Source organism: Engystomops pustulosus, chromosome 1 (assembly GCF_040894005.1).
Source record: "Engystomops pustulosus chromosome 1, aEngPut4.maternal, whole genome shotgun sequence".
Lineage (NCBI taxonomy): Eukaryota > Metazoa > Chordata > Amphibia > Anura > Leptodactylidae > Engystomops > Engystomops pustulosus.
The window spans coordinates 95754198-95768054 of record NC_092411.1 but is presented as its reverse complement, the minus strand read 5'-3'; the positions used below and the strand labels follow the sequence as shown (position 1 = coordinate 95768054).

Genomic DNA, 13857 nt, shown 5'->3' with positions numbered 1-13857 from the left:
TTTAGCTCCTGGTTTCTATAGTGATGTTATATTGTGATACTGTGATGTTATATTGTGGCGCACGGCCTTAATGTATTTTCTCCAACGTAAAAACAAATGAGCCTCAGAAATGTCAAACCGCATTCATGAAGGGGTTTAGAAGTTGGTAGACTCTTTTTGTTGGTCTAATTTTACACCAAAAAATGTGCCAAAAATAATAAATGTCCCCCCATTGTTTGTATACATCTTAGGTGTTCTTGTGTACAGTTATTTAGAACTGGTCAGGAAGCGGTTACACATTATTGTAGTTGTGTAATTCCCTTTTGTCTGAAAAGCTGCAGCCTACAATAAAATTCCTATCCACTCAGTTAAGAGAATAGAGGAGTTGTTCTTATTGTCCATGTAGCTTGTGTTAACTTCTGCAGAAGCATCTATGGAACAGTAAATCTAATTTGAATATTAAAGTAATTTATGTTTGTCAGTTTAACAAGAAGCTACATTATGGTCGATAAAATGGTCTTCCATAGGCATCAGGAATAAGGAGCTCTGAGAAAGGGAGCATAATTTAGAATAGAGCAGTAAAGCATTGTTTTTCTAAAAAAACACAATGAGGCACATTTACTAAAAACAGTGCAGTGTGTACTATGTGCAGTTTGCCTGTGTAGTGAGCAGAGGGCACCAGATTCAGGATTTGTGGTGTCTGTTCTTCATTAATCTTGAGCTCTCTGCACCGCTCTGACAGAGTGCACCACTTTTTTTGGTGTACCTTTAACATGGGGTGTGCAAAACAATTCTGTCAGACTTTGCCTGTGGCGTACGGTCTGACTGAGCACTAGAATGCCCCTTCAGTGCAGAAATTTGTGTAGCATGAAGAATAGTGCAGCCGCAACACAACAGGGTTGTGTGCGGCACATATGTGGCACTGACCCTTCTTAAATGATTGGGGAAGGTGTGAGGGTCTCAATGTACTCTTGAAAGCAGAAAAACAAGTATAGATAGCTGAAACAATGCAGACAAAGCTACATATGAGACTGCATCAGCCAGGGAAGGAGTTTGGCTTCTCATCAATCATGATGTCATGACACTACATATTGATGGGGTAAGGTCCTGCTCTCCACTCTCCACTGGATGTGTGGGCATAGGCATGGTTCACAGCTGTAGCTCCCTCTGGTGGCGTCATGTAAAGGATATAAAAATGTTTTCTAGATTTTTTTCATATTTCCTCAAATGCGTAAAGCAATCAAAAAATCCTCCTAAAATAAGGCAGGGAATTTTTGGTGACATTTCTTTTAAATGTAGCTGCTGTCCCGGTGCTCTATGAAAATTCTATGGCATTTGTAGAAAATACTCAGCAATGGACTCTCAAGTGGATAGTGAAAATAGATGATGTCAAGTTGCACTGGGACACTTGTGCCTAAGGAGACCCAAAGGCCTCACTACCACACAAGAAGAACTCAGTGTTAGAAATTGGTGGTGCCTTGCTGCATATTTTACACATGGACCGTTTAGCTTCAAGTTACACCTATAGTGTGGATGTACTTTTATGTTCCCTTCTCGTTAAATTTGATACTGTGGTGCGACAGATCCTATAGATCCTATAACAATAGCAAATGAATCCTTATTATTCTTAACAAAAGTTTAAGAAGCACTATTATTGTGGACAACTTACAAGCTGAATGAAAAATAGGTGTGACAGGTGTTACCAGAAACTACAGCCTTTCCTCCCCTCTTGTGGCCAACATGGGTTAAGTCTTAAAGAAAAAATAAATTCTCACAAAGTCAATGTTAATAATAAGAGAAAGAAATTTTGTCACCTTTATTTTATTGGTAAGCATCTCTTTGGTTATAATTATAATTTTTTATAAGAAAATGGGTTACGGCTCGGCACTCACAGGAATAGCTGGGAAATTTGAAGTCTTCTTTATTAAAGTAAAAGGAATATTACAGCAACAAGATACAAAATATTGACGCGTTCGACGCTGAGTATCTTAATTTATATCATGTTAATTTTCTTGTATGTGAGTTTTTTGAAGGAGGATTAATTGCACCGGAGCACAAGTGGAAATAGGTGAGGACCGTTTTTTGGCACAATGAGGTATGCTCTCTCCACTGTTACCACTCTAGGGTTTATATGACCTTTTGATTATTTAATTATTTTTTTCACCGGAGGTTATCAAAAACTACATTATTTCATTTCACAAAATTCAGTGAGTGTGATAGATAATCAATTACATATATACTGTGGGATTTTATGAACACATTAATAGCAAATAAGTATTTTTGATTTTTTTATTTTCCTTAATTAATAAAATGTTTTAAACCTTTATTTATTTATTTTGTTTTCTTTTAGTTTTATTATGGAACTTTTTTGATCACTTTTATGGTATAATATAGCAAAGTGCTATTGTATTGCAGCGCCAGTATAACGTCATCCTATTAAAGTTCTGGGGGGCCTAAAAAGATTTCAGATTGCCATGAATGAATAATCATCACTGAATGAGGCTATTTGCCCACTGTGATTATACAGATCCAACTCCTGAGCCCAAGTGATCATAATGATATAATAGTAATTTTCTAATAAGTTACTGCACACCCCTCAAGGTATTAAGGGGGGTTAAGACCCCTGTTGGTCCAGCAATGCTCCTTTTGTCACTGCTGGTCATTGCTACTACATTCACCTGACCACTGCGGCCAATCTCTCATCTGGGTGGTAATACTAGCATGTACGGCACATGACTGCTGAGGCCAGTGGCTCAGTGCATGTACTCTACAAAAATAAACAGAGATCCCTGAGGCTGGAGTAACTGGATTTGACTGGAGAATAATGCCTGAGTTTTATTACATTACACATCCCACAATGTGTTTACTGCCTTCAGTGCTCAAATACAAGTAAACTTATGTGGGGCCGCAGAATCAGTCGAAAACCCAAATTGTAGGTTTTGGTAAAAACTATTTCAGAATCTAAATATTAGTAAAAAATTTTTGTGCCTAATCTTCAATTCTTAGAATTATAATTTTTAAGTAAGAATTCTTAAGGTACCAAATAGAATAAGAAATGGAAGTTGAAGTAATTTTTCATTTAGGAGTTCTAAAATAATGTGCAAATCAATACTTAGTGGGGGCAATTACCTGCTATTAGCTATGTAGTTATTGCTGTTTGGTTGCTTTTAGCTCATTTAGGGCAGAGTTGTTATCTATGACTATTGCTTGGCTTCTGTTCCTATTGGACGGTAATCTGAGACACACCCCCTGTCTCATCATTGGTTTAACTGAGCAGCATGATAAATACACTTAGGATAGTCACTGCCCACACAGGCTGTTATATGACTCATTTCTTCTCTTCTACCCCTATCATATACTGTATGGTTCTCAGGGCAGTAAATAATGTGCCAATCTAGAATGGTATTTATAAAGCATGTTATTTTATAAAGGTTTACTGATATTTCCTATAAATCGCCACCTATTCTAGAACTGTATGGTCACTTTCTCTGATGATGTACTCAGATGTATCCACGTACAGTTTTTTTTTAGCCCAGTCCAAAATCTCACATAATAGTGCAACCTTAAAGCAATGCCAAGTCCTCCTCTGCACTTTCTGAATGAAAAGAATTTATTAAATCTCAGTCACTGTGTGACTCAGCTGTATAGCTCCTTATAGCAGTCTGCAATGGGGGATTCCCAATTAGGTAACACGATGTAAATGAGCATGCTTGTGCTTAGTAGACTGTAGTACATGGCTTTGAATAGGAAGAAAATGAATGAATGTCATTTCCTGAATATTTTACTCGTATGTGATTGGCCCAGAGGAATGGGGAGGCTATATAAGTCATGCCTTTGTAAAATGTTAGTAAGAATCGCTCTTGAAACCAGCTATTCCACAGCCTGCCCAGGGGGGGCTTGAGAGTAGAATGCAGCTTGTGGCAGGTAACTTTTGTTCCCCACACTTACATTCATTTTTACACTGTCTTGGGCTTCTGCAAGTGAATGGGATACTAAACTTTGTAAAATATGTAACTATCAGCAGATGACAAGTAGTTTGCTGTTCAGCATGTTAAGAGGCGTAGTTATGTAGTAGTACTGCTTCCCTGTATGTAACTGTAAATCTAACAAGTTCTCTTAGACACGTCCGGGCACATGTTCATAGCAAATTCATTACAGACTTGTCTTGCTATGAACTAACACAGTGATTTAGAGGTTAACACACTGAAGGCAATAATCTGCTACTCACGCTGTCCCTGTCATATCTTCATTTACCAAGATTTTTTTACGGCAATGTTTGTGGAGGATGACAATTGTGAACTTGTTAATGAGTAACACTGAAGTTAAATGTGTGAAATGTATCTCCTGGCTTTTACGGGTTCCTTAAAGTTGTAAAAAGTTTGTTTTAATCCTATAGCAGAATATGAACTGCTGTTCCGTTACTAATGTTTCGTGAATGTAGACGATTTTGTAGTTACTTTGTATTCTCTCTTACCCCAGCACTGAGAAGTTTCGTCTGTCACTGGGATGAAAGCTGACTTCTCAACAGAATAATGAGAAACATATGTTTTTTTTTCTTTTTTTCTTCTGAACAGGGGTTGTGCAACTACTGATCTTCCAGCACTTGGCTCTGTTAATGGCAAGGGCAAAGCCATTAAATGATGTATCCTCGCCCTCCACAGATGCAAGTAAATGTAATGACAGCATAACCTCCATCATGTCACAGATCCACTTACTGATAATGGATATGCACTTGAAAGCCAAGGGACTCTTTGACACTTATGTAAGTATAACAAAATTCTAAAATTTTCAATTGTGCTAGAGAAAAACTGTCAGACAAGTAACAATGATTAAAGGCAACATTCACATTCCTATAAAGCCATGTATATTGCATCACCAGGCCTCAGTTATGGAGCGTTTCCTGCTCTCTGACAATAGGTTGTGTGATATCTTAAGACATTTTGACAGCCTATCATATAGCTGGACAGAAACCTACATGGAGTTTGTTGACATACTAGAAATATTACATAGACACAGTGGTGATATCTTTGTACCAGAGAGAGGCAAATTCTGATCATAGCTCAAAGAAGATGGGTAGCTTTAATATAGTTTTCTGCAATGCATACCTACAAACTTGGATAGAATATTATCAGCCCTTGACAATGTATTGCTATCAACCAACAGATTACCTGATGGTAGATGCTTACAACTCACCTCCTTGTCACGTGCCCATCGCTAGTAAACTTCTTTTTGTATCTTTTAACATTGCTGTGTTTCGTAGGCGCCTGTTGGCTCCATCAATAAGTAATTTATTCATGCCCCTTGGTGGACTGGTTCCTCGTACACTGTGTTAAGACAGTTGGTGACGTCACTGAAATGCCCAATCAAAGCAGAATGTAGCGAGTGGATGCTATGACACACAGTGTAGGCGGAGCCAATAGACTGAGGGAAATGCATAAATTATTTATCATCGGAGCCAAAAGGGGCGCAGTAGAGCGTATAGGACTCATTTGCATATTTTAAAAAAGCTTTATTTCTACAAAATACTGCAATATACAAAAACAAATTTACTGATGATGGCCACTGGACAGGAAGATAAGTTGTAAGCATCTACCATCAGGTTATCTGATGGTAGATGTCCTTTAACTACAAAATCAGATAAGAAATTAATATAATATAAATATATGAAAAAAACCTGAATGATTTAAAGATGTTTTCCAATATAACACATTTAATAAGCAGGTTGGGGGACTGCAAGTTACAGCCTTTGACCTTTCCTGTCCTCTAGATCAGCGGTGGCGAACCTATGGCACGGGTGCCAGAGGCGGCACTCTGAGCCCTCTCTGTGGGCACCCAGGCCATCACCCCACCATGAAGTTCACCAGACAGAACTCAAAAAATCTTCCTGCAGAAGCTTCCTACAATGATAGATGAATTTGCCCTCCTCCTTTCAACTACGTTGGTGTCCTTGAGAGGCTGAAGGATTGAAAGTTGTCATTGAACAAGCAGAAATACATTACTACTTAAATTGCTGCGCTGGCACTTTGCAATAAATAAGTGGCTTTTGGTTGAAGTTTGGGCACTGAGGCTCTAAAAGGTTCGCCATCACTGCTCTAGATAATACTCTTTTAAGAACAAGGAATGATAGAAAACATTGTGGTTCTTGCACATGGTCATATAATGGATCCATGTTATATGTATTCCTAATGAATCACCAATAAAAATGTATCAGCCCACTGTGAATTCTTTTACAGAATATGTTGTTAAAGGGATAATTCAGTGTGCCATACTAAAAGTGGTCATTGGCTGTGCAAACTTCAGCCTAGCTCAGAAATCTAGTTTGTGTACATTAATTGCTTCCTTATGTTAGGGACACAAGTCATGGAGGTAGATTAGGTTCAGAGTGGCTTCAGACCAGGGGCCCTCCATCACTGGAATGGAAGTCCAACAGAGCTTATTGTGATCAATGGGATATTTGGATATGTTGTTAGTCATTTTTCTTATCTGAGAATATCCATCAGATGTGAACGGGCACAAACTGATGTTCTAACTGTGCAACACTGCATTTTTGTTGGTGAGGTTCCAGTAAAAAGATATACTTATACTATACTTATGGACCGATTTGGCAAGCTCTGTGCAGCGCTGCGTAATCTGTTTGCCTATATAAATAAAGGAATTATTATTATTATAATAGTATTAAAGAAGAGAACTCATTTAAATAGGCAACACTTAAAATGTGAAAAATAACTATTTTGTAACTTTATTCTTTTTCAGGCCCACAGTCAAAGCTTCAGTTCTGAGGCCATCAGTGCACTGTGTCACGCAGAACACCATGAATTCCCTAAATTCACTTTAATTAGCACTAGTACTGAAGAAGATACACTAAATGAACTGTACAAGATATTTCAGTACATGAACACAGCTATGGGAAATATAACACAGGAACAAATGCACCTGAATCCCAGAAATAGGGCTTTGCATCGAGAGCTGAATGCAAGCAAAGTAGAGATAGCAGCTGTTATTTCCAACTTGTCTTGTGTTCTCAACAAAAGGTATAAAGTACCTGAAGTACATATGTACTACAAAGTGCACAAGTCAAGCAATACATGGACAAAAAAGACCAAGGGATGCAAAATCCTTAGGAAATATGAGCACTTCTTAAAAGATGCAAACAAAATCACAAGTGACTGGGAGAAGAAGGGAGAGGAAACTCAAGGCCGTTCTTCAGATACACAAGGTAACAGGTAAATGGAGTCAACATGAGATTGAATGAAGTCTACCAAGAGTTAAATACTTTGCTTATAATGGCGGGGAAAATCGAATACCCTCAACTAGTATTCAGATTGTCACCATCAGAGGATTATGGATTATTATGACCTTTTTGCCCCAAGTTTTGGGAACCACAACTACTTGGCTTGGAAATACAATGCCAGCATTTTTTCCATACTTTTAAGCCTTGGAAAACTGGAATATGCAGCAAATAAGATGGAACAAAATTGGACAGCAAAGTTTATGGCACATGATAAACTAAAGGGAACAAGTCACATGGAAAATACTGTGTAATCTTCAGATGGCATATTGTATGTCAGATGGAATGGAGCAGACGGATCTAAGTTTATGGCAAAAGATTTATTGCAACTTTATTGCAAATGTATTTGTTTAATAACTCTGCTATTTCTATGTTGAGACTTCATGGGGGTCTGTATGAATAGTCTAGCAATTGTAGGACCGCCTACTTGACTTCTCAACATAGAAAAAGTCGACATATATGAATAAGTTTTACTGAATCTATTCTTACTGTATGTCATCTATTCAGATCATTTTGCTCAATATCATTCTAACTGCAGATCAGACTGCATTTTTATGGTGGCCAACTCTTCAAACTGAAAAAAGTATTCATTATTTAATGGATGAACTGTTGAAATTAAGTTAAAATGTTTATTTATATATTTATTATTTAACAATACTTTTGATATTTATAAGAAAAACTCCAAAATGTGAGTTTTTGTTTTCTTTTCGACTAGAAAAGTATTGTCTTCTGTATATAACAGAAATGTTATTTAAATGTCAGTATTTAATATTTATTTATAAACAGGTATTTATTTGGTACACATTTCTGGTTTATTCTATGTTAGTTGCTCAAACATGTTGTAGGACTGTGGTTGTTAACCTGTGGTTTACCAGGTGTTGTGAAACCACATCTGCTTGTAAAGGGGGCTATATGTTGGATACCACTGATAGACCTTTTCATTTTGTTACTAATATTTGGGCACTTATACCTGTTTATTGATCTTAATGTTGTATCATACCAGTCCATATTCACCTGTGATGCATGCAATGGCACAGAGTAAAATTGTCCGAACATTTCCTTTATTCCAAGGGAAAAATAGGAAGTATTGATTTGTTAAATGCACTGAAGCTATAAAGCTACTAAATAATTAATACAATCACCAACAATACAAAATATTCTGATGCTGCATGCTGTATGTTCAGGAACTTTTACACCTGAGAAACACACAGGTTGCAAGTTTACAGTGGAAATATTTCAGATAAATGATGTATTTGTTACTATATGGGACCAAATTGTACAGGGAACTTTTTGTACCAAGTATGTTTCACAACAATATTTATATATTTATTATTTTTTGTATTTTTATAATAAATATTTATTTTGAAATAATTTGCAATATTTTATTTATGTTAGTTGGTGACAATTACAAAAGTATACTTTGACAATTCCATGACAATCTTCTAATAATTAGTAATAAGTGATTTGACCAACTGCGTCATATGTACACACTCAGTTTTGCTTATCATAGGTGGGGTGAACACCAAAAAAAGAATCTGCACAGGGTACCATCATAAGACCTGTTCAACCACCCACTTGCTACATGGTGCACAGTTTTCTGCATCTATCATTACAAAGGTTTTCTTGGTAGGAGTGACCAAAAGATGATGAAGATGACAATTCTATAAAGAAGTTTTGACATTTTGTTAGGTGCCTGTACTGTTCATCAGGTACTGTAGTTGGTAGGGCCTAAAAGGTATTTGTATGACAGCAGGATGGTTGCTATGGAACCTCTTGAATGCTATGTGATCTCGTTGTTAGGGGTTTGATGGATTAAGAATAGGGGCTCTCCCTGTTCTAATCATTCACATGCTCCAACCTTTAACTGCCTCTGAGTCTGCTACATCAAATTGCCTAATCATAAAAATCAAGCATGAAAAACCAGGCACACTTATTTATAGATCCAGGAACTCAGACTGTGGTAATCTTATAATTGTTTTCCAAAGTGTTTTCTTCCTTCTAAAAGGGTGTTACCAGATCCCCACTGTGCTGTAGCTTCCCAGGCTATTAGTCTGTCTAGCCCTCCTCTGAGCTTCTATAAGAAGATGACTGGATCAATGAGTAAGTGCCCCTTGGTTTTTCATGCTTGATGGTAGATTCCCTTTAAAGGGGTTGTCCAAGAGTTTGTAAAAATAATGAGGTGTCCGTGGAGGGGATGAAAAAAATAATAAACTTGTACTTACCTCCTCCTTCCCTCCCGATGTCCCATGCCATGGTTCCTCCGTGCTATGCCCCTGTTAGCGTACGGGGCACAGACGCTCTGCTTGGACAACTTCCGGGCGGCCGGGCACACCCACTTGAAAACTGCTGTAACATGGTGATGGGTGGGTGTGGCATGGAGGGTCCTCGGCGTGAGACACCAGAAACCAGGCGAGGTAAGTAAAAGTTTATTATTTTATTTTTCCTGGTGACCTCACTCTTTTTACATACTCTCAGACAACCCCTTTAACTATATTTTCAGAGCAAACTAAAAGTACAGTTTTTTTGACTGTTCAAACCATCAAAAACTTCATTGAAGCTGGATAGAACTCCTTTAATTTTTTTGATGAAAACTGCTGCATGAATGAAAAATAGATGAGAAGATGTACATAAGGCAGGAGTCTGGATTTACACAGTTGATGTGTAGCAGCTTTTATTCAGTTTTTTAGTTCCAAAGCCAGGAATGGATATAAAAAATAATGTTTCAGTATTTCCTTTATACTTTTCCTTTCCTTTGGATCAACACATGGCTTTGGCTCCAAAAAGCAGACTGGAATGAAATATGTCATTTTTTGAAGGCTTTCTGAAGGAACTATAGCCACATGTGTGGCTCTATCCGAAGTATTTTATAAACTGGTAGTTTATAAACTGGTTTAGATTCTTATATTTCATTTATGGTCTTAAACATTGGAATCATCAGGAAATTCTACAACAAGCTTCTTTGCAATATGTTTACACTTCCAAAGGCTTAAGGATCACTGAAACTCATTATAGCTACATTTTCCATGCTCGCTCCAATGCTGCTACTGCACCTGTTGTAAAAGAGTTTTAAGATGGTTCCAGGAAGTGGAGTGAGCAGGACTGTAGTTTACTAAGGACAAACCTGGCTCAATTGCCTGTACATTGCAGTGTGGACATTTAGCACAAAATGTCATAAAGGTTCTAAAAAATTATCCCAGTATCTTCACATGTGGTGCACTACACCCACTTTATACAGATTAAACCTATATCATTTCAACCATGCTTATGCTACAAATCTCATAAGGGTTTGAGACAGCGAGGTGCAGTGTCTACCCAACCACTATCATTCCTCCCTAGGCTTTACCATCTTAATAATGCTGCTTCCACAACCACCTTGCAGCATCTTGTGGGTCAAGGCTGGCGTCAGTCCCCATGTTACTGACAGGGCCTCAGGATTATAACATGGGTTAGGAAGTTAGCTACTACTGAAAGACATGTGTGTTATCTCTTTTAGGAATATATTGATGCCTGGACCCTGTTGCAGTGACAAGTTGTGGATTCAAAACTTATAGTGCAGAATGGTTTCTTTGGCAGTATGTGGATGATATTTCATTTAACTTTTAGGGGGACTGGCATTTCGAACTAGGGTCTTATTATTACCCCCTACAGAACACAACGTAACGGGTCTACTAAGAGGCTCCTGTTTGCTTGAATGAATCTCTGTCAAATCAGACCTGTTTAGGACAGGTCTGATATGGCATTCACACGTCTGTCTGCCTCACTCCTCGCCCTCGCCGTGGCGAGGCAGCTCCTCACTCTGTCCTGTTACCTCTACCAAAATAAAGAAGTGTTTTTAACATCATTCCGGTGAGTGCCGCATTTTCCTCTCTTTTTTTGACTCATTTGTCTGCATATATTGGACGTGCACCCCGGACTGCTTTGATTTCCCTAATGCCCAGTCTTCTGCCTTTGGTCTGCAGAAGGTGTTTGTTAATTTTGGTGTGAGCAGTGCTGGCTATTAGACTTTCTTTTCTCCTCTCCCTCCTGAATTACAACGTAACACGTCTACTAAGAGGCCCCTGTCCGCTTGAATGAATCTCTGCCAAATCAGACCTGTTTAGGACAGGTCTGATATGGCATTCACACCTCTGTCTGCCCCACTCCTCGCCCAAAGTGGTGTGTGGGGCGGAAAAGTCTTAAAACAGACAGAGATGAGTATTATCCATGCCATCACCACCAGTAAACTAGCACAAAAGCATAGTATATCTCCCCCATTGAATATGCTTCTACTTCACATTGCATTAGTCGCTGGTACATCCAATTCCTATATATTGTCTAAGTGGTACCCGGTTCTCACCAGAGCCCGCCGCAAAGCGGGTTAGACAAGCTGCGGCGTGGTACCACCAGGTCGTTCCTCAGGCATGACTTGTCTGCAGTGGTGGCCAAGGTTGAGGTACAGGAACGGCAGTCAATCTCGAGGTCAGGTCCATGCACAGGGTCAGGGCAGAGGGGAACGGGAAGAGGGAAACGGGAACACAACACACAGGACAGCAGCACGCAGGAACACTGGTACACAGGACGGCAGCACAGAGGAACACTGGTACACAGGAACACGGAGGAGCTCAGGTAACACAGGTACACGGAGGGACTCAGGAAGGCAGGAGACACAGGAACGAAGGAGACACAGGAAAGCAGGTGAATCGCAGAAGAGCTTTCTCTCAGGCTGTGAGGCACAAAGATCCGGCAGGGCTTGCAGGAAGAGGGAGGCTTATGTAGAATTAGGCAATATGGCCAGCGCCAATTAATGGCGCGCTGGCCCTTTAAATTTGGAGAAGCTGACGCGCGCGCCCTAGCAGTTGGGGACACATGCACACAGCGGAGGGGAGCGAGCCAGGAGGCGTGACAGGTGAGACGCGCTGCCGGGGGTAGAGAAGCATGGTTGAGCCCGCGACCTGCGATATGGGTAGCGGGACCACCCGTGACAAGGATATTCTGCAACAAATAAATCTTCTGTAAATTATTAGATAAAATACAGGGAGATATGGTGGACTACAAAAGTATTTATATCCCTTGAGCTTTTCTTAATTTTTAAATGTTACAAACACAAAATTAAAAGTATGTTACAGATATTTTCTGTGAAAGAGCAACACAAAGTATTTAGTATTTGGTAAGTGTAAATAATATTAAATGGGCTTTTAAAATCTATCTATCTCATATCTATCAATCTATCTCATATCTATTTATCTATCTCATGTCTATCTATCTCATATCTATCTATGTATGTATCTACCTATCTAAGTAAAATTTCAGCACAGAACATGAGGTGACAGCTTGAAGACTTGTAGAGTCTTTCCTGTCTTGGAGTGTGAGGTTATGGGGGTAGGAGGGTTGTGATCAATGTGCAGTTTGTGTCTGTGTGGATTATTTGTTTATATACAAGTGTAGGGAGATAAGTGTAGGTGTTTGGTCACTACATTAGTTAGGGCTTCTCCCTGCACATGACAGTGCTGGAGCAGTGACACATGAGGTAATCAGCTGATTGCAGGGAGAGAGATGGGGGCGTGTCTCCTGCTCCGTAGTCTCTGCTCCTTTCTGAAGAAGGAATGTCCCTAGCAACAGCTATCGGAGAGATCACTGACATCTAGGGGAAGTCTGCAGAATACAAGAGAAAGGAGCAAGATTCGGGTAACTAATCCAATTGCAAAAGGGCTTAAAATTACCTGCCCTGCAACAAAAAGTTTTTTGAAATGACAGTTTAAAGGACATTTGCCACCAGGATCACAGATTGTAAACCAAGCACACTGACATACTGGTGTGGGCCACCTCTAGCATAATCTGCTCTTATTTAGCTTCTTATGTCCTGGTTTTTATTTAAAAAAAGGTTTTATATAAAAAAAGGTTTATGCAAATGAGCTTCATAGCTGTTAACGCCCCCATTTATTTCTCAAACACAGGGACATAGGAAGTGTAAAGAAGAGCAGATCCCGCCAGAGGAGGACACACCAGTATGCCAGTGTGCTAGGTGTACAATCCTTAATCCTGGTGGTAGATTTAATAACTAATCCTTTAGCATTAATACAATATAATATCTAGCAGGCTACATTGCTATCTGTATTAATAATATACTCAAATATTAGCTCTGTATTTGGCCCATAGTCTCCTCTTTTTAATAAGGCAGTAACCACAAGTACAGCACCCAGGTAAAGTGAAACAACTACTACTGTGGTTCACCACAGTTTCACTTCACAATTTACACATTTTAATTATTTTTTTTTTTTCTAATTTTATATCTGTGGGAAAGTGAAACCTACACAGCATATACTGTATGTCTCTAGTAAGCTGCTTTCACACATTTATTATCTGCAAGGATGGTTTCTCATTGGTTTTGAAGTCAGTAAAAAAGACTGTGCCAAATTTATGAAGTGTCGGCATCACAATATTGCTCCTTTTCCGAGACTCTAGATTTTTTTTGGGTGGCGTAATCTGCTTGCCCCTTAGCAATCCCAACACTTTTCTTGCGTTCTAGGTTCCAGAGAGTTTTTTGGCACAATTTTTAGCACACAGACAAGATAGAATCTGGTCTATCAAGTTTAATTTTTACTTTCATGAAT

At 38.9% G+C, this 13857-nt stretch overlaps 1 protein-coding gene and 1 long non-coding RNA gene across 2 annotated transcripts in view; one reads left to right on the top strand and one right to left on the bottom strand.

Moving 5' to 3' along the window:
- LOC140127744 (uncharacterized) overlaps positions 1-13857 on the bottom strand; it is an 84909-nt gene that overhangs the window by 44719 nt on the left and 26333 nt on the right. The window lies entirely within an intron of this gene.
- Positions 3847-7830, top strand: LIF (LIF interleukin 6 family cytokine). The gene is made up of 3 exons (XM_072125161.1): positions 3847-3903; positions 4554-4741; positions 6733-7830. Exons 1-3 carry the CDS (start codon positions 3888-3890, stop codon positions 7204-7206), a joined length of 678 nt encoding a protein of 225 aa, XP_071981262.1. The 5' UTR covers positions 3847-3887; the 3' UTR covers positions 7207-7830.